Source organism: Podarcis melisellensis (assembly GCF_964234715.1).
Source record: "Podarcis melisellensis genome assembly, chromosome: 9".
Lineage (NCBI taxonomy): Eukaryota > Metazoa > Chordata > Lepidosauria > Squamata > Lacertidae > Podarcis > Podarcis melisellensis.
In genome coordinates, this window is record NC_138541.1 from 35,518,009 (window position 1) to 35,541,133 (window position 23,125).

The following is a 23,125-nucleotide window of genomic DNA, read 5'->3' on the forward strand; positions in this document are numbered from 1 at the left end:
CCGTTTGCTATTTATGTTGCCATGTCACAATAACCCTCTTCAGGTGTTAACATAGCAATCTTATTCAACACAGGAGTGGAGACTCTTGGGAGTCAGGGCATACCAAGTAACCCTGCCCCAAGCTTTTGCATGAACAGTGTAACCAAATGCAGTGTTGAAGCCTTTCCAAGTACAGGTGTAGAGCGAAAGCTTCCAAGTGACTCAGAAGCAGATCATATAGAGTTCTGGTTTGTGTAGAAGTCTTTGTGTGTATTGCTGTGCATGTGAAGACTCCCTCACTAAAGACGGTTGCACTATTTCTTCAGAGGGTTGGGTCTGGGTTACTTAGTGTGTTTCTGCTCCCGTGTTCAATAACAGTAAAGGATTAACACTTTAGGAAGGCTAATGGTGTGCATAGTATATGCCTATTTATCAGATAATTGACTTCAGCATTTATTGTTATGACAGCACCCTTGCTTGCTTTCAACCAAGTCCGTGTGTACTACAAAACGAGATTAAATATGACATATGGAAAGCAGTGATGGACGATTTGAACCTCACCATTAAAGCACTCTCTACTAAGGTAAGCTCACAAAATAGATGTAAAGTAACAGTATTCAAAACAGAAATATAAATTGGGAGTGGTGAACCTGCGGGCCTGAACTGGCCCACTAAGCCACTGCAGGTTAGCCCAGCAGCCCCTGGCAAAAATCACACACTCCATCACAGTGCTGAGCTGATGACACAGCCCAGTGCTGCAATTGAAAAATCACCCCATTGCTATGCTGGGCTGAGAAAGAGGTGATTTAAATAAGTGTGTGCTGTTTGTGTGACAAATGTTTATGTGTGGATGCTAACACCCTCTCCTGTGGAGGTTAAAGAAATCAAAGCCATGGTCATGAACAGAAGGGAATAAAAAATATTTGCCAGTAGGAAAAAGACCTGAGGACATTTCATTTTGTTTCTTTTCAACATGATTTTTAAACACATGCATATAAAGGCCATAAGAGAGCAAGACACCACTCTTACTTTTAAACCCTATTTAAATTTCTGCCAAAACGCAAAATTCAAAACACTGTTTTGAAGGATATGAATAATTCTATGAAAATAAGGGTGTGGATTAGATATTAAGTTGAATAAAAAAGACAAGAAATCATTGGGAAACAAAAATATTGTAGTAAAATATATGCAAACAAGGCGACAATGCATTTTACAAAATGTCCATAGTGAACAGTGCACAAATGGCTAAACTCAGCATTTTAAATGTTTCTACATCTGACACAGTCATTAAGTCAGATCTTGCAGTTTAGCTTCCTCCCTCACTCTAAATCAAAGAAATATAATCTACATACTATTGCACTATGTATAATACTTTCCAAAATCCTATGGACACTTACCTAAGGGTAAGCTCCACGGAACAAAGTGAAATATATTTCTGAATAAAAAGGCATAGGATTGCATTCATTGTTAATGCTATGGGCTCATGTCAAACGCTTTGATAATTAAAGGACTGTACAAATTAATTGCAATTTGTTATTTCCTTCCTCTCTTAACCGCAAGTGTTTGGTTATCAGAAAAAAATTCTTGGCAAATTTTCCAAGTCACACATTTCTCAGACAATCCACTTCTGCATGATTGATTCCAACATTTCCCCTTTGACTTCTCCAATTGTCCTTTCTCTGAAGACATTTTTAAAGCTATTTTAATTTTTTAAATGTCTACCATTTGAAATAAAGCACAAAATAACTCTTTTCCTAAAAGCATGATTCAGATATGATTCAGTTAGCACTGCAGGGCAGATATGCTAAAAGGCTGCCCACTTTCAGCTTTCTTCAACACCCGTTTGAGAAATTGCAGATTTACAGTTAATTTTAGTGACTGCCAAATTGCACCCATCGGATGTTAAGACCTTCCCAAAAAGCTCAGCATTTAGGTTTCCAGTGATTTCTAATTTCACCTTTTGAGCAATGACTTAGATGGGAAGAAATCTTAACAGTTTATCGTCACTCAGTTCTGAAACTGTTGCTTACAAAGCTATTACTTTTGTTTTTCAGATTGATGCCACTTTATATACTGCAGACTTAAAAGATTTTGTGAGTACATTTTGTAATTCAAATTGATCTCATATAAATATGTTGTATACCACTTGCAAAAGACAAGTTCCTCGCCATATAACACCGGTCTTGAAAGACCTACATTAGCTCCCAGTACGTTTCCGAGCACAATTCAAAGTGTTGGTGCTGACCTTTAAAGCCCTAAACGGCCTCGGTCCAGGATATCTGAAGGAGCGTGTCCTCCCCCATCGTTCTGCCCGGACACTGAGGTCCAGCTCTGAGGGCCTTCTGGCGGTTCCCTCACTGCGAGAGGCCAAGTTACAGGGGACCAGGCAGAGGGCCTTCTCGGTAGTGGCACCCACCCTGTGGAACGCCCTCCATTCAGATGTCAAAGTGATAAACATCTACCTGACATTTAGAAGAGATCTGAAGGCAGCCCTGTTCAGGGAAGTTTTTAATATGTGACATTTTAGTGTATTTTTCATCTTTGTTGGAAGCTGCCCAGAGTGGCTGGGGAAACCCAGCCAGATGGGCGGGGTACAAATAAATTATTATTATTATTATTATTATTATTATTATTATTATTATTATTATTATTATTATTACATCTTGGAGGGAAAGGCAGCATGTGGGGTGCTGCAGGGATCTGTCTTGGGCCCATTGTTGTTCAACATATTTATAGATGACTAGGATGAAGGAATTGAGGGGATTCTCATCAACTTTGCAGGTGACACCAGACAAGGAGAAGTAGCCAATGCCACTAAGGACATAATTGGGATTCAAAATGCCCTTAACATCTTGATACAGTATGGCTTTTCTTTATGTTCTTATGAACAGGGGCGAAGGAAGGTTAACCAAACCACCCGGCAGCACATGCGTGGTGCCACTACGTATGGCGCATGCGCAATGCCATTACATACAGCACACACACATGCGCCATATGTAGTGGCGTTGCGCACGCGCCACCAGGTATTTCGCCGCCGGCGCCGCTCAAATGCCATATGGACAACGGTGGGATCCTCCGCTCATGGCGGTGACGTGATGGCGGCGGCTCGTGCCACTGCGCCCCAGGGCGGCGGGGCGAGCCCCCTTGGGGTGCCTTCTTGCCATCCCCTTCAGAGATGGCACCTGGGGTGAACCACCCCCCTGCCCCCTTCCTCCGCCACTGCTTATGTGGCAACTTACTGGCCAACATCAATTATCAATGGACAATTTCACATGAAACCATTATTTCTGATACTTACTGAAAATGACTGGCAACGGAAGAACTACCCTGAAATTATCTTAGTTTAGTTCTGATTCAGATTTAGCAATCCTAATGGTTTGAGGATTTATTTTTCACTATAATATTCCCCACCTCAAAATTATATTTAGTAATGTTATTTATATTTTTATCCCATCCTTTCCCCCCGAAGTTCAGAGGGGGTCCACAAATAGAGGGGTCTCTCTATTTCCCCACCTTCCCCATTATATCTGAAGGAAAAACACTGTGGGTGGCATTCAACTAAGTTTTACTCAGAGTAAACTTACTGAAATTAATGAACGTAATCATGTTCGTTCATTTCAGTCAGCCTAGTCTGAGCAAAACTTTGTTGAATACCACTCTGTGAAGTAGGCTGAGAGAGACTGGGCCAAAGTTGCCTAGATGTGTTTCAGGAGCAGGGTTTTGTACCTGAATCTCCCTGGTCTTAGTTTGGCCCTCTCACCACTAGTCACACAAAATATATGTGTCTATTGTTTTACTGTAAGTGTAGCTTTCTTTCACGGTGGGCTTTTGAAGCAGTAAAACCATACAAGTCAAGCTGTATTCCTTAAATCATTTTTACCCCACTCTTCAACAAAAAAAGGCTCTCAAAGCAGCTCCCAAATCAAGGATACAAGCAATAAAATGGCAAATATATTTTACAAATGAGTTTTCTGCATGTGCTTACAGATGTAATGTATGAGGCAATTATAATTATTTGTCTGGCAGGAACTTGTGCAATAATAGTTATTGAGGGGTGAGAGGATCATTTCTCCCCCTCCCCCCATGATCATACTCTGAATCAGGCAGGATGGCCTGAATTCAAGGGAAAGGCCATGTCTGAATGAGACTTGAGAAATTACATATTATAAACCCATTGATTTTTCCTTCTTTCCAGAGTGACTGTAATTTATCGGTGGTGAAATGCTTTCAGCTTGAGATGGAAGTAATTTTTTATGAATATAAATTTGAAAATGATACAACACTATGGACCAAAGTTGGTAACATAATCAAAAATGTTAACTTCCTTTTGGAAAATGACAAACAGGTGAGTTTAACCTACGGGCAAAATTGCATGTCTGTTGCACTGTAGTCACATTAAAGGAATTCCTAACAGACTTTTCTCCCTTGCAAAGCAACTCAAGATTTAGATCAGAAAATGGAGAGAAAGAAATGAACTGTTGAATCCTTGCCCTGTAGTTTCCCCCCCCCCCAATTTATTCCTTTAGGCTTCCAAGTAGGGACAGGCAAATTTGACAATTTTGGTTTCTCGCAGTTTCTCACTTTTCTAGGCATAAGTTCATTTCTCCACATTTCTTCATCAATTTGTATTTAAAAACAATTTCTCCTAGTCTGCACATTTTTTGTACACACTTTACATGAATAAATGCATTTTGTATGCATAACTTGGCTGGAGAACCACATTGCAAAAAATCAAAGGATGGCTATATTTTGGCTTCCAAAAACGAAAATCAGGTGTGTTTGTTTTTCAATGCAAACTAAATTGAATTCCCCTCAACCCCTATTTCCAAGACTATGTTTACAAGGATGTGGCTTTGGGATAGAAATCCATTATTCCATCCAGATCCTCTCAAATCTATTGTAAGTTATCCTGATAATATTTTGCCATTTCTACATTCATACCAGGCCAAGGATCCCAGTCTAGAATGTTCCTGTGGACGAGAATTCGCTAGAAACCTTTATTGTAGAATAGGCGAATTCAAGATATGTAGCGGAAATGTACCCTTTGCAGAAATGTTACAAGGAATTGAAAAGGGGAGCTTGTGAAAGTGAAATCCCTAGTTCTGTGTGTGGAGATGCAAGTTGAATAGGGCCTGGCTTTTAGCCTATTTATACCTGTTGAGGATCAGAGCTCAGTCAGCTTCTGCCTCCGTTTCACCCTTCCTCATCAAATGAGAAGGAAGGAAAAGAGGGTGGTTGCAGTTGGGAGTACTCCCAGCACCACTCTCAGTGCCCATGCCCTCCAGCATCCCACCTTGGATGGAAAGTACAATTCCTGCTGAGCAGGGAACCTTCTCCTTTAGTTGTACATGGAAGACCTGCTGCTGCTGTCTCAACAGGAAGCAGGAAAAAGGCACTGCTTCCATCAAGAAAGAAGGCCCCCCAGGGCAGACTTTTCCATTGGTGTGAATGGCACTCCACAATCCTCCAGGAGATCCCTTCTGCCCAGGGAAGTGGGGTGGCCTGGGAAGGGGAGACCCTGTTCAAGCACCATCGGGGGCAAGGATTTGCATGCATTCACTTCATATTTGCAGAAATCTCTTAAGGCTACATGCACATGCTGCTGGTTTATGTGCAAAGCCCTGCTAACAGAAATTGCAGACATTCTAGAGAGCGGGAGGCATAGTATGCTGAAATGTGGTCACAAGGATGTTAGTGGCTGACTAGAAATCCCAAACCAAGGACCTAACATAAGGAAGAAAATTGTCTGTCATGTCTCTCTTGTGTCTTACTTTCCTCTCAATGTTTTTTTTAACAAATTGCTTTAACAATGCTAACTTTTTTTAACCTTTCATTTTACAGGAAACAAAAACATCCAAGTGGCAGCAGTGTGAAACATTTGCAGAAAAAAACTGCACAGATTTTTTAAAGAACTTCAAAACTTTTGCACAAATGTGCTACACAGAGTTAAATGCCAAATGAGATTTCACTGTAGCAGGAAGGAATAACTTATTGCCTCCTAGAATTGAAGAACTAGGAAAATAGAACAGGGTCAACGTAGAACAGGTGGTGGTAAGTTAACACCATTACAAACTTGGCAAGAATCCTGCAATTGAATCCTGCAGTATACCTTAAAAAAAGATTACCCATTTACAAAATAGGGCTAACATTGAGCCTCTTTATATTTGGCTTCTATAATGTGGATTCTGGAGTCCTTAACAAGCCATCGTAACTTAAAATTCCTAGGAAAGGACCATATGGTGTAGAAGGAGAAGAGAGTGTGAACCAGATGAAACAGCCTGTGATGCATTGTTAGCCTATGTGTAGGGAACCTTGGCCCTCCCTCCAGATGATGTTGAACTACAACTCCCATCATACTTTGTGATTGGCCATGCTTGCTGGGGCTGACAGGCATTGCAGTGCAGAAACATCTGGAGGGCCAAAGGTTTCCCCATTCTGGGGTAGATGGTGTTAGATGGATACACGTTACAGAGCAGAAAAGTAGCCGTGTGTAAGGGGGGCTGAGTACTTAATACCTCCCATCATATGTTTTGTGTGGCCCCTTGTCTCATTAGTTCTGTGGATTTTTAAATTTATTTTGTGCTGTTTCATATCAACTTTATGTGAAGGTGATTGCTCTTGAGGTGGACACTCTTATCAAGGGTGAGGGTTATCAAGCAGAAGGAATAACTTTAAAGGAATCAAATGACTTCATAAAGAGCCTCTCCTGCATTTTAAACAACTGGGACATCTGTTTGATAGTTAATAATATCTGAGTTTCACATTTTTATGGTCACACTCGGATTAATAGTTTGAGAAAATATGATATCCTTGTAAATGGGGAGATGAGTGAGAGATTCCAGTCACATTATATTCTCCTCAAATGCAGGAACAAGCCTTGTTGAGGTGTGAATGGTCTCTCATTGGCACTTAGCTATCAACATGGTCAATTAAGCAAACTTAGCCACTGTGGAAAGAGTGGTTGTTTGCCCATTAAACAAGAAGCCCGGTTATTCAGAAGAAGGAATGAAGGGCAAAAATGAACTCTTAACAACCTTAGCTCCTCGAAGATCTGCCTGAGGCCAAATTATTAGATGTTAGCCACCTAACAATCAATTTTTCATTTTTGATAACATAATCAGCTTGCAGACTTGGCAAATTTTCTAAAGAGACGATGGTTATTCAATCTTCTTTCTCCTATATTTAGCCCTTATGAGTGTCCTTGAGTACCATATTTGCTGCATAGCAGAACATACATCAACCTTACAATTAACTAGAAGTCACATTTCTTCCAGCCTTTGAGATTGCTGATGGTGCTATTGCAAATATTCGTAGTTTCCCCAGACTGTTTCATCTTTCCAATTAATAAGAAAAATATCCTTTGTATTATGAATGTAAATATATTTAATAAAGGTGAACCATGGGCCAGGCTACAACCCCACTTACTTTGGAAATTACATTTTCCCACCTTCCCTTTTCTGGTTCTATAATTTTGTTGTGGTCTCCCATCTCATCCTGGCAGTCCAGAGATAATAATTCTCATCCTCTCCTAGCTCTAGAACCAGTTTACCAGTTCCTAACTTCTTGGATTGACTGGGTGTCATCACAATGGGGAGAAGACCCAGCCCCAAACCATTCCTTCATTTTTATTTATTGCATTTATTTATTTATTCATTACATTTATATACTATCCATATTACAAAGTCTTCAGGGCCATTTGCAGTGCAGTGGAGATGCAGTAAAATGTGTAAACAATAAATCTAATTATAAGCAGTACAAAACAGCAGTAGAGAAAACGTATAAAAGCCAGCAAAAATACAGCAGCATTCACTCCATTTAAAACCACTGTAGACAGCAGCGGCTGTCAAAGTTCAGGCTTGATGACCTGAGTCTGCACTAAGAGACAGCCAAGATGGTCTCTGGACTCTTTGGCAGCCTCGGCTTTTGTAGCTGGAGTTAGTCAGGGCCACATCCTCCCAGGCCAGTGGGAAAAGGCCTTCCAGGACTCACAGCCAAAATATTATGGAACAAATACTAGACCTGAATTTGGAAGCAACAAGTCTTTGGCCATAGTGTGGCCACTGAGGGTGGATCCACACCATACATTCAAAGCACTCTTATATCACTTTAATAGTAATGGAGAATACTGGGAACTGTAGTTTGTTAAGCGTGCTGGGAATTGTGGCTCTGTCAGCGCCCTTAACAAACAACAGTTCCCAGGATTCTTTGGCAGAAGTAACGTGGTTTCAATGTATGGTATGTACGCAGGCTGACACTGTAATTGCCTCCACACACAAATTATTCAGGAAAGTATCTCTTCTGGTTGTGTAAGATAACATACAAGAATGGAAATACCTGCAAGGCAATCTCACAGATTCTTCTAGATTTGCTGAAACTTTTATGCCTTTGGGGATGCTGCAGCAATATAAAAGAGCTGTCTCAGATTGTGGTCTAAATCCCTCAGCAAAAATGATGGTTAAAGACACACAAAGGTCATTTTATTGCTTTTAATGATACTGAAAGCTTATTCTGTAGTGTAAATTAGCAATCTGGTATGATCAGATTACAGTGATCTATCATTACATTGTAGATAACCTTAGATTTTTGCTTCTTTCATTCCGCATTATCATGGTCTTGCACACAGAAAGACACTTCTGAGGTTTGCCAATGCAACTCCTCATTTGGAAAGGTATTCCTAAGAGACCTGACAGATTATGTGAAAGTACAGGACTACTGATGAATCTCACTAAAATGACAGGTTTCTATTATGTTGTCCATGTGATGTTCTCCTCCAAATGTGTGATGTTTTCTCATACTGAAGGAATGGGTTTCCAAAACCTAAAACCTGACTGAGCAGTCAGTCTGAAACAGGCCCCAAAATCCGCATTTTTCCTTCTCCAAGGGAGCATTTCTAAAATGCTTTAACTTGAGCTGTTGAGCAAATGCATAACAGGAACCCAGCTGTATAAACAAAGTGCTCTCACTTATCAGTCCATGAAGGCTGGTAATGACGGATGGCCTTGTCCATTCCAAAGTGGAGCAGGGATGACACGTCTGGGTCTTATCTTACATCCTGACCACACTCTGACACACAGACCTAGTCCGGGAATGGCGCCAGGAGTGCTCTTAGAGTTGGTGACCTTCTTACCCCAAGATAAGGAATACAGGAACAGGAACACCCTTATATGGTCAAGAGTATAAGAAGAGGAACACCCTTTTATGGTTAAGAGTACCGGAGCAGGAACATCTGTGATGTCAACTTGTGTGTATAAGCTGACGTGGTTGGATTCCTGGGGAAGGGGGGAGAGGGTGCCTGGAGGATATATATACTGCATGAAATTTCTCATTTCTTTGGACATGCTGTGAACTGACCACGCAAGTGCCTTCTGCTATCCAGAGAGCAGAATAAACTCTTTCTCTGAATCAACCTCGGTGTCATTTGACTTCCTTTCTCCCTCCTGGGAGCAACACAGACCCCACCAGTCGGTAAAGTCTAATAAGGCTACAATACCGGAGATACTCTGAAAAGGAGAGGGCATGAGATAATTCAGATTGGGGGAGGAGGAGTGTGGGATGGCTGTGATTTAGGATAGAATGTCATATGGACAAGGGAGAATGGATGGAAGTACATGAAGCTTACTATCTACGTTGAACAACAGTATGGATGATCCCCAGGTCTAAAGTGATTCAAATTGAAATTGACTCTGGAATTGCTCTGCTTGAGACAAGCTTTATAAGGCACCCTTCAGTCAACATTAAGCTTTTAAAGTCACATTGATTTCTAAGGACAGTTAATATGCTTAAAGCCACAGCAATCAATTGGACTAAGTCTTTAACCTGGTCTAGATTAAAGCAGGAGTGAGGAGCCACCACTCCACAGGCATGAATCAACTAATAGGACTTCACCATCTGGAACACAAGATTTGTTCCTTGTCTCCTCCCCGTGCACAGAATATGCTCCTATTGGAACGAATGAAAGCCTGCTCTCAAACCTAACAGCTATACAGGAGACCTTTATAAGACAGGAAAATGTTAACTCTTCAGTGCTCCATTTATTATCATTATTATTTTGGAAGCAGCTGATTTCAAGCCTAATAACTGCATGGGAGAGGCAGGACTCAGCTATACAACGCAAATGAAAATGTTTTAAGTGTGTTTTAAGTGCAATATACAACGTGACACAAGATGGCGATGGTGAGCCTTATGGAAAATTCAATGTATATTTGTAAAAAAACATTTTCAGAACGGTTTTTATATGTGTCTAGATTCCACCGCAATCTCCATGAGGATCACTCCCAATGCAGCAATTAAGTGAGGGATACGGAGCTCAAATTTTTTTGTCAAGCCTAAGTGTGTGGGTTTTATGTGTTGGTGGGTATGATTGGGAATGTGTGTGGGAACGTACATGAATTAATGCAGGAATGGATGTGTGTAGATGATACGAATGTGTGTAAGAGAGAGGGTGGTCTTCTCCACTTTTTGCACTAGCCCTGTCCATCAGTGGCCTGAGGGAATGTGGTCCATGAGAGTGAAAACTTTCCCTTCTCCTGCTCTAACAAATCTTATTGCTGGCAAAGGTGTGTCCCCATCTGCGCTAATGTCAGATTTTAGGGAAATTGTCAGAAATACTGAATGAGGGCACCTGCAGTGCAGTTGGTGGCTCTAATGTCAAAGTTTCTTGTATTTTCATGAAAGAAGCTCAGATTTATTTCTAGATAAATAGAGACATTAGCAAAGCAGGTACTGTTTATGTCCTCCTGGAAAGCTTTTGTCACATGACTGTATACAGTTTTTTTTTATCTAGATATATAATTATCCATTGTCCTAAAGCCTGCTTAAAAAAGACATTTCTATTGAAAGAAGATTTTAGCAGGACAAAGGCTGCCCTCTTAACTTTATTATTCTTTTCTTTAATCTAAAACCTTGATTTCCCCAGTGTCATTATACACAGCCCAGAATTATTTCATTTAAATTCTCCTTTATAGAATTTTCTGTAGGTGATTATGCCATATCCCATCCTATTGTTCTTCATGCTGTCTCGTAGGGTAGTCATAGAAAATTGAACAGGGATTAAAGCAATGATAATATTCTATTCATCTTATTCTTAAAGCCTGTAAGCTTTAAATAGAGGACAATATCATTGAAGCTCTTAGTTCCCTGGGGGAAAATCAGCATATAAAACTCTATGGGCAGGGTATAACTTTTGAGATTAAATATTTTAACTAAATTTGTACATACAGCTTCAAATTTCCCCCTTTGTGACAACGAAGAGTAAATAAATTTTGTTTTTTATATATATTAATAAAAGTCCCCAAACAGTTTTGTTTTAAATTTTTGTATATTTGTTTCCAGGACTGCACAGCAGTTCAGTGAGAACAGAAGCCTGTGGAACTTATGAACAGTTATAAAAGCTTATAACCAGGTGGTCTGTTGAGACTCCAGCCATCTGGTGAGAGATAAAGGCACAGCATAATTAAATATAACAATTATGGAGACAGGATTTGGGATGGGGTGGGGACATCGTTGCAGCCAAATTCTGCAAATAAAATAAAATGGGGACAAATGAGGTAAAGCAGAATCATTTCCTCATAATCTGTCACTTGCGCTGTCTGAGCTGTAAGCATTGTTTGTCATCTACAATTGCTGCATGTCCCAAACTGGACATGATGTACAAGATCTGTGATTAGACTCTTCTGGTGCTTTTTCTTGTACAGACAAGCAGTCTTATTATGGGGCTGCTTTGAAGACTGCAGAAGAAATACTCTGGCAGAGCGTGCTTAAGGGTTTTCTTCCATGTCCTTTCCCCCCATTCTGCATTGCTCCCCCTTGTCAAAGCCAAGAAACTCTGAATTTTTAACCACCTGTTTTAAAAAAAACTCTCCTGTTCTCATGAATGCAAAATAATATCTATGTAGCTAAAAACAGTCTTAAAATAAAGGGGACAATAGTCAGAAGACAGGACTTTTCACCACTACAGTGGTACCTCAGGTTAAGAACTTAATTTGTTCTGGAAGTCCATTCTTAACCTGAAACTGTTCTTAACCTGAGGCACCACTTTAGCTAATGGGTCCTCCTGCTGCCGCCGCGCCGCCACTGCATGATTTCTGTTCTCATCCTGGAGCAAAGTTCTTAACCTGAGGTAATATTTCTGGGTTAGCGGAGTCTGTAACCTGAAACGTATGTAACCTAAAGCGTATGTAACCCGAGGTACCACTGTAATTTCCTATGACCTCTTCACCATGTCACTGGACCATACAGGTCTTCTCTACTTCTGGTTTTTCCCCATGAATACTAGGTCTTTACTTTGGAGTCACTTAAAAAATAAAAATGGGAGCAAGGGCACACAAATTCTACAAACAAAGATTCTTCAATGAAATGTGACAATTCTGCAAATAATATGAAGCAGGCAAAAGATGCAAATATCTGTATACTTCCCCTGTTTGCATAATTTATTGTAATTCCAGAACCTGTGATTTATGCTCACAAAATTTGCATGTGAGGAGATGGTTTGCAATAATACCACTACATGGCAGATCTGTGAATTAGAACCTTTATGTGATCAGAAACCTTTTCTGGGACAAGAGGACGCACATTCTGCAACCTGGACAAAATGGAGTTAAAGTAGTTGAGGTTCCTGCATGGCAGGAGATTGGACAAGATGACCCCAAGGATACCTTCCAACTATACAATTCTGCTGTAACCATATTAAATGACCTTGTGAGCAACCCACTTCAAGTCCCAGATGATGAACAAACATCTCTTGTGAGACGACTCATCATCAGTTTCTCCACAACTCCACCCAAATATCTCTGTTCTGCTTTCAAAAGCCATTCCTGGAATCCAAGAATCCAAGGCAGCTGTGAGCTCAAGCACCATGTGTTCTGTATACTTTTAAAAATGCTTTCCCTTGGGTTGTAAATATATTTTTATAAGCTCACTAGAGGAAACAGCTGCTGTGTCTGTTTAATAAGAATCCTCCTCCTAGCCTTTCAGCAAGCATGACCGAGTTCCTTCTTAGCAGTTGCTCAGTCCAGGAAACAATGTGGCATGTTTGCTCTTATCTGGTTCAGCCTGCAGAAGTCCCTCTTCAGACAATGAACGTTACATCTAATGATGACAATAAGAAGAAGTATTTTACTCACTCAATGCCTGTTTCATGTTTTCTACTTATGGCTCTTTTCAGGCTCCCATCTGTTTTACAACCTGGTCTGTTTGGGCAAGAATAACAATAGTCAAGGTCTCAAATGCAAGACACACAAGAGAATATCTCATCCACCAGCTAGCTAAAATTAACCAAATACTGAAGTACAGTGGTACCTCAGGTTACATACGCTTCAGGTTACATACGCTTCAGGTTACACACTCCGCTAACCTAGAAATAGTGCTTCAGGTTAAGAACTTTGCTTCAGGATAAGAACAGAAATTGGGCTTCGGCAGTGCGGCAGCAGTGGGGGGCCCCATTAGCTAAAGTGGTGGTTCAGGTTAAGAACAGTTTCAGGTTAAGAACGGACCTCTGGAACAAATTCAGTACTTAACCTGAGGTACCACTGTACCTTAAAGACTAACACATTTATTATGACATAAGCTTTTGAGGATTCAGGCCCAACTTGTCAAATACAGGAAGTCTAGAAAATAGTATTAATTTTTTGTATGTATAGGATGAATATACCATGATTTATTCTTTTTGGGAAATCTAACTTGTGGAACAAAGGAACACAGGAAGCTGCCTTATAATGATACAGACCACTGGTCTATCTATCTCAGTATTTAGTAATAGTAATAGTAGTTCTATACCGGCCTCCTTCCAAGGATCACAGTGTGGTTTTAAATAGAAAACCCCCTAAAATACACAACCCAATAACAAACAAAAACAATATCCCCTAGTTTAAAAGCCATATATTGTTATTTTATTGTTATTTATTACATGTATGTCTACACCATGGGTAGGCAAACTAAGGCCCAGGGGCCGGATCCGGCCCAATCGCCTTCTCAATTAGGCCCATGGATGGTCCGGGAATCAGCATATTTTTACATGAGTAGAATGTGTCCTTTTATTTAAAATGCATCTCTGGGTTATTTGTGGGGCATAGGAATTCGTTCATCGCCCCCCCCCAAATATAGTCTGACCCCCCAGAAGGTCTGAGGGACAGTGGACCAGCCCCCTGCTGAAAAAGTTTGCTGACTCCTGGTCTACACTGACAGAAAGCAGCTATCCAGGGTTTTAGGCAATAGTTTGTTCTAATATACAGTTACTGGCTCACACTTATATTCATGAAAGGGTTAACCTGAGCCCTGAGCTCAAGCTACCTGAGTGGGTGTTCAAAGTCTCTTTTGCTACCCACCCCCACCTTTGTCTTTTTTCTCCTCCTGCTTCCTGGAACAAGCAAGAAGCCATGTGGCCATGGCTCCCTGCAAGTGAAGCGAATCTCTAAAATGAGATTTCATAGCCTGAATCTTTGCTAACCCAAAGATTGTATGATCCTTTTTGTAAGGAAACCAAGTAACTTGATTTTTAAGGTCATTCGAAAGCCTTTTTCATCTGTTTCATCTTTGTTTTTGGTAACATCTGGATACTCTGAGTAAAATATCCACTTATTTGCAAAGCTAAGTGTCATAACTCTATCAATTGAACTATGGTCCTTCCCCACAAAGTGTCTCCTACCTTTGCCAAAAGAAGCATTTTACCCCTTCTGTGACCCCCTTTTTCGGTTGCTGCCAATGTAAAAATATAATAAATGATAAATTCAAAGTTATAATAACAACTGACCACAACTTCTCTTACACTGACTTCTCGTTGAAATCTTCAAGTCAGTGCTTATAGCAATTTCTTTAAGAATACTTTTATTTTATCTGACCCTAACAAACCAAATACTATCTGCCACTTGCTTGTTCAGTGAAATGTGTCCCTAATAACTGCTGTCTCAATTTAACAACACATTTGGTTTTTCAGAGATAATATTATGGTACTGGACAAGGAAATAATTGTTTCATTGGATATTGGTGGCTTATGCATGGATATAAATCTTATAATAGTTTTATTGGCACCATGACATTTTCTCATTAGAAAAATCTCCAGAGGCACTGCTTTTTAATTAAATTGTGTTGAAGTTAGTAATGTTGGCCTTGAGGAAAAGATCTAGCTATTTCACGTTGGAAGTCTCTTTGTATTATTATTATTTACGAATTAAAGTACAGTAATTGAAATTGCTACAAACAATTCCTCATTATTCAAATCTGTTGCCTTCCAACCTCAAGGAGATCTCATAAGCATTAGGTGGCTATAAAACGTTTTATTAGCTTCTTTAATGGTGTCTGAACTACTTCCCTTCTGAATGTATTTAGCTCCTGCAGTAATCTCTTTTGGACAATTTTCAGTTTAATATTCCTAGAGGAATAGCTGCACACAAATTGGATACTGGATGTGGTCACCAATTGTAAGTCACCATTAATAGTGATCTGTGCTGAAATGCCAAAACATCACACACTTAGTACTGGTTATCCAGCTGGTACTGAAAGTTGTTAGATCCCTATTCCCGTCACAGAGCTACAAGTCCCAGAGTTCGCTAGGAAGAAGGATTGATTGTTAAACCATCCTGGGAACTGAAGTTCCCTGAAGAGAATAGAGGTCTTCTAGCAACTCTCATCACCTTAACAAACTACACTTCCCATGATTCTTTGGGGGAAGCCATTGCTAAAGTAGTATGATACTGCTCTAAATGTATAGTGCAGATGGGGCTAGATTGCCGAGTGGCAAATCCTACCATGCTATCTTCATACTGCTTTCTACACACTGCTGTAGCACTTTGTGCCTACCACACAGCACTTCATAGTGTGCAGCCCCTGTGGTGACTTATTATCACCCTTGGTTGACTGTACCTAGAATTGTTAACATAACACTTGTTCCTTCTGGCTCCCATACAAAGAAGGATGGTGCAGGCTGAGAACTAATCCTGATGTACCTTATTTTTAAAAGGGTCATGAAAGCTGAACATGGTACAGGACCGTGAAGGCATCTGTAATGCTAAAGCAATGTGAAAACATATCTTCAGTGAAATTTGAGTGCTTTCCCTATCTCAGCCTAAAAGGAAGATATTGCATTTACTTTATTGATTTATTTAACTAAATTTTAAAAAGAATCCTGGCAACTGTAAAATGATATAAGTGTACTTTAAACATATGGTGTGGGTGTGACTTCTGTGCACTCCAGATTCTTCTTTCATGGGCAAAATGTTGGTGCTTTTTGATTCTGGTGCCCTTTTGCCAGGGGTGCAAAAGAAGGACGTCAGAGAATGTGCCATTGATTCATCTTCTGTGGATGTAGATTGAGATGTTGCAAACACCTCACATAATATGAATTCAAGTTGTGCAGTTCAATCTGGAACTGCAAAGGAAGAATTAGGAAGATACAATTGCATGGTGTCATGTGATGTTGTATGACTGACAGATGGACAGCCTTGCTCTCCTGTGATAGTGGCAGACAAGGTCTTTCCATACCTGGCTCAAGCCTTCTGACCAGATCCAATCCCCTACTCAAAGAACCAAAAAATCCAGTTATTTTATCCAGTTATTATGTTATTTTTCTTATAATTTTTCCTAAGTTTGACACCTATGCTTTAGACCCCCTCCCCCAGATCTTACATACTTTTTGAAAGTGACCTCTGATGAAATCTAAGTAAAGAGTCCAGTAAGTAAAGATCGTTTAACATATAAAAACCTCCACAGACAATTTGATCAATGGAGGTTAATATTGATTTGACTATACTATACAAAGAATGCTGTGCTGCATCTTCTTCTTTACACCACTCTAGAAAAAGATGCTTTAACTGATGGGTTTTAACTGTGAGCTACACTCATGCATATAATTCATGCCCATTGATTGAGATTCAGAGAGCTACAGAACAGATATCTGTGATTGCAAATCGCTCTATGGGATTGTTTTGTCTCTGCAGAGAGTACAGTGGGACATCTGCATGTTTAGCACGAGAGAGGTGCTTCCATTTTCCCCAACCTGGTGCCCTTCAGATGCTTTGGATAACAAGTCCAATCAGCCCCAGCCATGACTCCAGGTTGGAGAAGGCCTGTCTGGATTATTTAGCCACATGCAGGAAACCTGATATGCTGTATGGATTGAGTTTACTGGTGGCTTGTGGAGACAGAGCCATTGACAGACAAAACCAGTGAATTCTAATTTCATACCTTCCAACATTCCTCAGATGAAAAAGGGACATTTCTCACTCCCCCCAATCCCAACTGACCCTCACATCCCAATTTCCCCCCCCCTCCCAACAGAGCATTTCCACTACCAAAAAACCAACAGAACACAGCACACACACCTTCCACTGTCCTGGACACACAAAGCATCAGCGGTAGCAGTGGTGGCAGTGATAGCTTCTCCTCCTTGCCCACTCTCCAGCAGCTGCTATAAGCCTATGAGCTGCCTAAGGGAGGAGGCCCGCAGTGGTGGCCATGGAGAAGCAATGGGAGAGGCAACAGGATGTTCCCTCACAGCCGCCACCGCTGCCCAGAGGCAGAGCTAGCTGCTCCAGCACCCGGAGCGGCACACATACTGTGGATCCGGGGCTAGCCGCCCGCGGGGTGGAGCAGGGCAACCGTCCCAGGGGGTGCCACCCATGGCGAGTGTCCCAGGGGGGTGGGGCGGTGGTGTCACCCCCCCTCAGGGATGGCACCCAGGGCAGACCTCCCCCATAGCACCCCCTTCCTCCACCAGTGCCACTGCTGCCACTGCTGCTCAGGACAAGTGTCAGCTCACCCTCCTCCAAGCTTGGTGGTGGTGGCACCAGTAGGGGAAATAGGGACATTCTGGGATCAAAACAGAAACCAGGATGGTTTCGGTAATTCTGGGACTGTCCCTGGAAAATAGAGATACTTGGAAGGTATTTAATTTTGTCCTCATCCCTCTGTACTGTGTACTACAAGGGGAACACTGAGACTAAGGAAGAAGAAACTGACAACTAACCCCCCCCCCCCACTGGGTAGTTGTAAATAAGGAGGCAGGCAGGTGGGGGCTGGCTGAGGCAGGACAGGCTCACCATGAGGCAAGGTGAGATGACCACCTCAGGCAACAGGGTCCACAGGGACAGCAGATCCCAATGTAGATCTTCATCTTGTTCCTGATAGAGATCTTCAGCCATCTAGTCTTCCCTAGTGGGGAGGCAGGATGCCATTTTGTGGTTTACCTCAGGTGCCAAAATGTATTGGGTCAGTCCTGGGCAGAAAGCAGACTGAGGTCAGTGGGGCAGCTGCCGACTTGCCCTAATGAACCAGCCTCCATTGATTGCATTGTTGAAAATCATCTCTAGATATTTATTTTCTCCTAGTACATGGTTGTTTCAATGGGACTTGCATCTGAGTAGAAATATTTAGGATTGGGCAGTAAGGGCCCTCTTCGACAATACTGTTTATTTGGTCTTTTACCAGCCATTTCATTTGATACTTCTGTTTTCATTGTGCAAACCCTATTAATTTATTTTCTGTTTCAAAACAAAAAGTTCTATGGAGATTTTCCTCTTTGTTGGCTCAACACATTTTGTTAGCAGATAATTTCAAGGGAAGGAAACATTAGCAAAAAAATACTAGCTACCAAGAGATTTGACTAGTGATCAGATTATTAATCCATAATAACTAAACTGAAGCAATCCCTTTGCGGCTGATACATGATAATATTCACAGAGCAATTAATAGAATTGATTATTAAAATCAATCAGATAAGCCCAGTGGCCATGATTAAATCTGCCGTAGGAAGAAAAACACAAAACAGAATGGATAAAGTTTTTGCAGTTGTTTTTAATTAAAACAGGCCTGGGGAATAAGTTTGTAAACTGGATTGAAATGCTACTTAAGCACTCTCAATCAATGCAGGAGTCTGAGGGATTTGTTCTAAACCCCTCACTCTTTTCTTGCTTGTTGTAGCCTAAGGCCATAGCTGTTCAAACAATTAGATTTCACCCTGTGATCAAAAGCAGAGCCTTGTAGGAACATCACACCATGCCATCATGAAAGGGAGAAAGAGTGCCATAGTTAAGTGTTAGAGCACATGCTTGGCATGGGAAAGATTGCAGGTTCAATCCCTGGCATGTCCAGGCAAGGAAGGAAAAGGCTCCTCTCTGGAGTTCTGAGCTAGACATTCCAATGGCCCGATGTCAGCCTTTGTACCTATGTACCTTACTAAAGCATATGCTGATGAAAACCAGTGCTGTTAACCAATGATTTGTGTTGGAATTTCTGGTCAAGTAAGTTCAACATGGTCCTGTAAGACAGAGTTCAAGGCACAGTCCTTGAAACAGATACACATGTCATGGAGAACAACTGTCTGATTTGCATGATACTGTACATCAAGAAAAAATTAAAGAGGTCTCCATAACATGATTGTAATGGGAATACTATCCATACATCTGCCACCCTTAAACCATTTCTTGGCATGAAGTCTTTGTCACTACAGCTTCATACGTACCAAGTGTCCCATAAAAACTAGGACATCCTATTTTTTCATGTAAGATTGCTGCCACCATTTTGGGTGCTGAAACCTCATGTACCCTGAAAAAGTGCTTTATTCGGGGTGAGATCAAAGCACGGGTCACGTGATTAACCCGGGAGTGCATCTTGGAAGACACACATCCTTGGTTTTTGGTACGAAAAGTTGGATGGTATGCAGCTTGCATCATCAAACTGATGGCGAGAGCTGAATCCTAAACCCAGTTCTAGCATTTCTTCTCTTGCTTCTTCATAGTCTACCCAGTGCTTTTTTTACGGGGGGACGCAGGGGTATCATACCCCTAAACATTTTGTGAATCTAAGTTTGACCTCATTGAGGGGCAGTATTTCAATATGAGTAGGAAAATGAGAGTGCTCCTAAACATTTTATTTATTTATTTATTTAGGGGGAAAAGCACTGAGTGTACCTAATAAGTTAGCTCGAAAGATTTTAAGATTGTGGTGTCTCCTAAAAAAACATAAGAACCACCGTGCTGGCTCAGACCAGAGGTCTGCATAATCAGGAACTCTGCTGTCACAGAGGTCAGTGGGAATGCCAAAAGCAAGAGATGATACTCTCAATAGTACTGTCTTGCTCATGATTCCTAGCAACTAGTATTCAGATGCACACTGCTATAGCATGGATAGTCAATGTGATCTCCAGATGCTGTTGAACTACAACTCCCATCAGTCCCAGCAAACAGAATTAATGGTCAATGATCATCATCAGGGCACCGCATTGACTACCTTGGTGCCATCAGAACTTTAGTAGTGTGTAGGCCCTTTGAATTATTAGTTGGAAAAAGTTGTCCCTTTATATACTTCCCAGGATTCTAGGATGGAAACTCACTGGAAAAGTAGCATAGACCTATCTTTCCTTTCAGCCATGGAATCAAGGAAGTGTCATGCCTAAATCCTGCCTCAAACCATTATAAGGTTTTCTACAGTTTTGGGCCCGCAAGTGTCAGAGAGGCTGCCCCAAAGATCCCTGTGAAACAAGTGAAAGTAAGACATAGCATGGGATTCCTGTCCTGAAAGCAAGTTTCTTATTTGCTCTGCTGTACAATCCTCAGAGTCTGGGTGCTAAGATATTTATGAGCTATTTCTACAGCAGAACTGTGAAAATATCAGATTTTTATCTGCAAATATTTTTTTCCAATGATGGAAGTGACTTCCAGCTGCTCTATGGCTGTATCTATAGCCTGGTTCTTGCATGCAGTGTTGTGGGGGCAGTGGGGGGGGGAGAGATAAAATAAGTGTGAGTAGCTCAGCTATATGGACCGTTCTCTCCACCACGGAATGGTGACCAGGTGTCAAAATCCTTCTTCCAGCTCCCTGCTATGCATTTTTACCAAGAAGAAAGTTACATTATATTCAGTGAGGCTTATATCCATGTAAGCGTACAAACGTTTAACTATGGTGATCAAAATGAGGGATGGTGAGAAACTGTCAAATATACGTTCCCAGGATATTCTAGCTATTTCCCCCCAAGTTCCTTTAAGATACTAGTATCCAGTATCATTTTCAAGGACAAATGGAGGAGAAGAGGGAGGTGCAGGGGAAAAAAATAGGTGTTTTATTCTGTTAATGAAGGTATCCACAGGAGGCTGCAATTTTGATTGGCAAGGCAGCAGTAGCAGAAGGATGTGCAAGTCTTTCTCAGTGGAGACATTTCTATGATCAAAACTGTCCTCCAACTACTTTTCTCCCCTCAGAAGGAAAAGAAGAAGAAGAGTTTGGATTTGATATCCCGCTTTATCACTACCCTAAGGAGTCTCAAAGCGGCTAACATTCCCCTTTCCCTTCCTCCCCCACAACAAACACTCTGTGAGGTGAGTGAGGCTGAGAGACTTCAAAGAAGTGTGACTGGCCCAAGGTCACCCAGCAGCTGCATGTGGAGGAGCGGAGACGCGAACCCGGTTCCCCAGATTAGGAGACTACCGTTTTAACCACTACACCACACTGGCCCACATGGAGGAGGCCCACATGGAGCCACATAGGGAAAAGCAGCAGGAGAGGAAAAGTAGCTGGATGAGACAAATGAGAGCAGGAAAAATGGGCTGTGGGGAAAGGGTGAAGCACCATCCCCCCAACTGCTATTTCTCCATTAAAATTTGCAGCTCCTTACAGCAGCATTTCAATTTACTTGGTCCCCAAGAAGCAGTCTCTCAGCACCCCACTCCACCAGCAACAAAATCAGTAGGGTGCAGCAAAATAAAAAGAAAATACAAAAACCCAGCCTTCTTTCTCAGGATGTTTGGAATTTGGATGGATAGTGATCACTAAACTGTTGTCAGCTGAGAATAAGCAACCACTGTGGGGAATGTTGACTTCGTTGATTGTTTGCATCTGGCTTTTTAAATCAACAGGCAGACTGTGACAGCTGCAAAATCATAGTTTAGGATCATCTAGAAAAGTGATTCCCAGGATAAGGCAACAAAAGTCAACCAAAGAGCACTTGATTTTGAAAAACAAACAGCAAAGACAACCAGAAATATAGGCAGTGGAAAAAATAAGTGCTGAAATGTTTCCATACATTAAAAAAAAAAAAACCACAGCACAAAGGATACATTTTCACAGCATGCTCCATCAGCCCATGTAGTAGGAATTGTATTTTATCTAAACTGTGACAGACCAGCATATAATAAAAGCAATGAAGCAGGAAGACAGAGCAATGTTGTTAAAATTGCCAACAAGAATAATATTGTAATTCTCCCACATGGCGGTATGAAAACATAGGGAGCATCTAAAGGCCGTCAGTGAAAAGCTTTGTGCTGCTTTAATGCTGTTGATTCTATGGGGATATTTCAGAAAACTCTTCAGCATTTGTTTGTGAAATTTCGGACTTCAAACCAGCCCTCACAAATCAAGAAATCAACAGTGGCTGCTACTCCATTTCTCTGAGAGACACGGTTAGTGGCGGGTTTTGTAGCAAATGCTATTCTTTCCTAACATAGCTCTCTCACCCCACCTGCAAACTGGGAAATGCCAGAGACTGAACCTTTGGCAAAGGCCTATTGCTCAGTGGTAGAACAGGTGGTTTGCATGCAGAAGGCTCCAGTCCAGCAGGCGTTTCCCAATGCACAGTTCTATGCAAATTGTGCTGCTTTTGTGTGGATCTAATGGGAATTTGGGGGCAATTCCGAATCAGTGGCTGAATGAAAAAAAAAAAAAGTGAAGTCAAATAAACGAAGGAGTTAAAAAGTCTGCCTAACATTCCAGACTAAGTTTCCCAGGCTAGTTTTCCCCTGGTTTGTACCCAAGCACAAACAAATTGAAATTGTGCTGATCTGTAGAGGTGGTGCTAGGGAGCCCACAACTTCATTGCACTCTAAGAGGATAATAAGCACACACCCTTAGTGCTGTCCAGTTCCTAATACACTAGACTCCCCCCCCCCAATCACCTAATGCTGTGTGGGTTTACATATGTTCTTTCTTAGCACACACACATAAGGAAAAGACACAGGTGTGTGGCAGTGGTACATGTTACATGGCACACCCCACTATGTAGTTCTCTGATTTCCTTAGGAAAACAACTGGGTCCATTTGCTGGCATTAACCAGGAAAAGGAGCACTTAACAGGTAATGTGAAAGGCCTGTGCTTGAGATCCTTGATTGCTGCTGATGGCCAGCAGGTGTGTGGAACCTTTGGCCCTCCACAAGTTGCTTAACTACA

At 41.3% G+C, this 23,125-nt stretch overlaps 1 protein-coding gene across 2 annotated transcripts in view; it reads left to right on the forward strand.

Moving 5' to 3' along the window:
- IL15 (interleukin 15) overlaps nucleotides 1–9,385 on the forward strand; it is a 77,659-nt gene extending 68,274 nt beyond the window's left edge. For both annotated transcript variants that reach the window (XM_081926256.1, XM_081926255.1), the window contains exons 4-7: nucleotides 448–562; nucleotides 2,034–2,072; nucleotides 4,175–4,324; nucleotides 5,821–9,385. In XM_081926256.1, coding sequence (XP_081782382.1) covers nucleotides 448–562; nucleotides 2,034–2,072; nucleotides 4,175–4,324; nucleotides 5,821–5,940 — 424 coding nt within the window. In that variant the 3' untranslated portion in view covers nucleotides 5,941–9,385. The remainder of the gene's footprint in view (nucleotides 1–447; nucleotides 563–2,033; nucleotides 2,073–4,174; nucleotides 4,325–5,820) is intronic.
- Nucleotides 9,386–23,125: the final 13,740 nt, after the last annotated feature.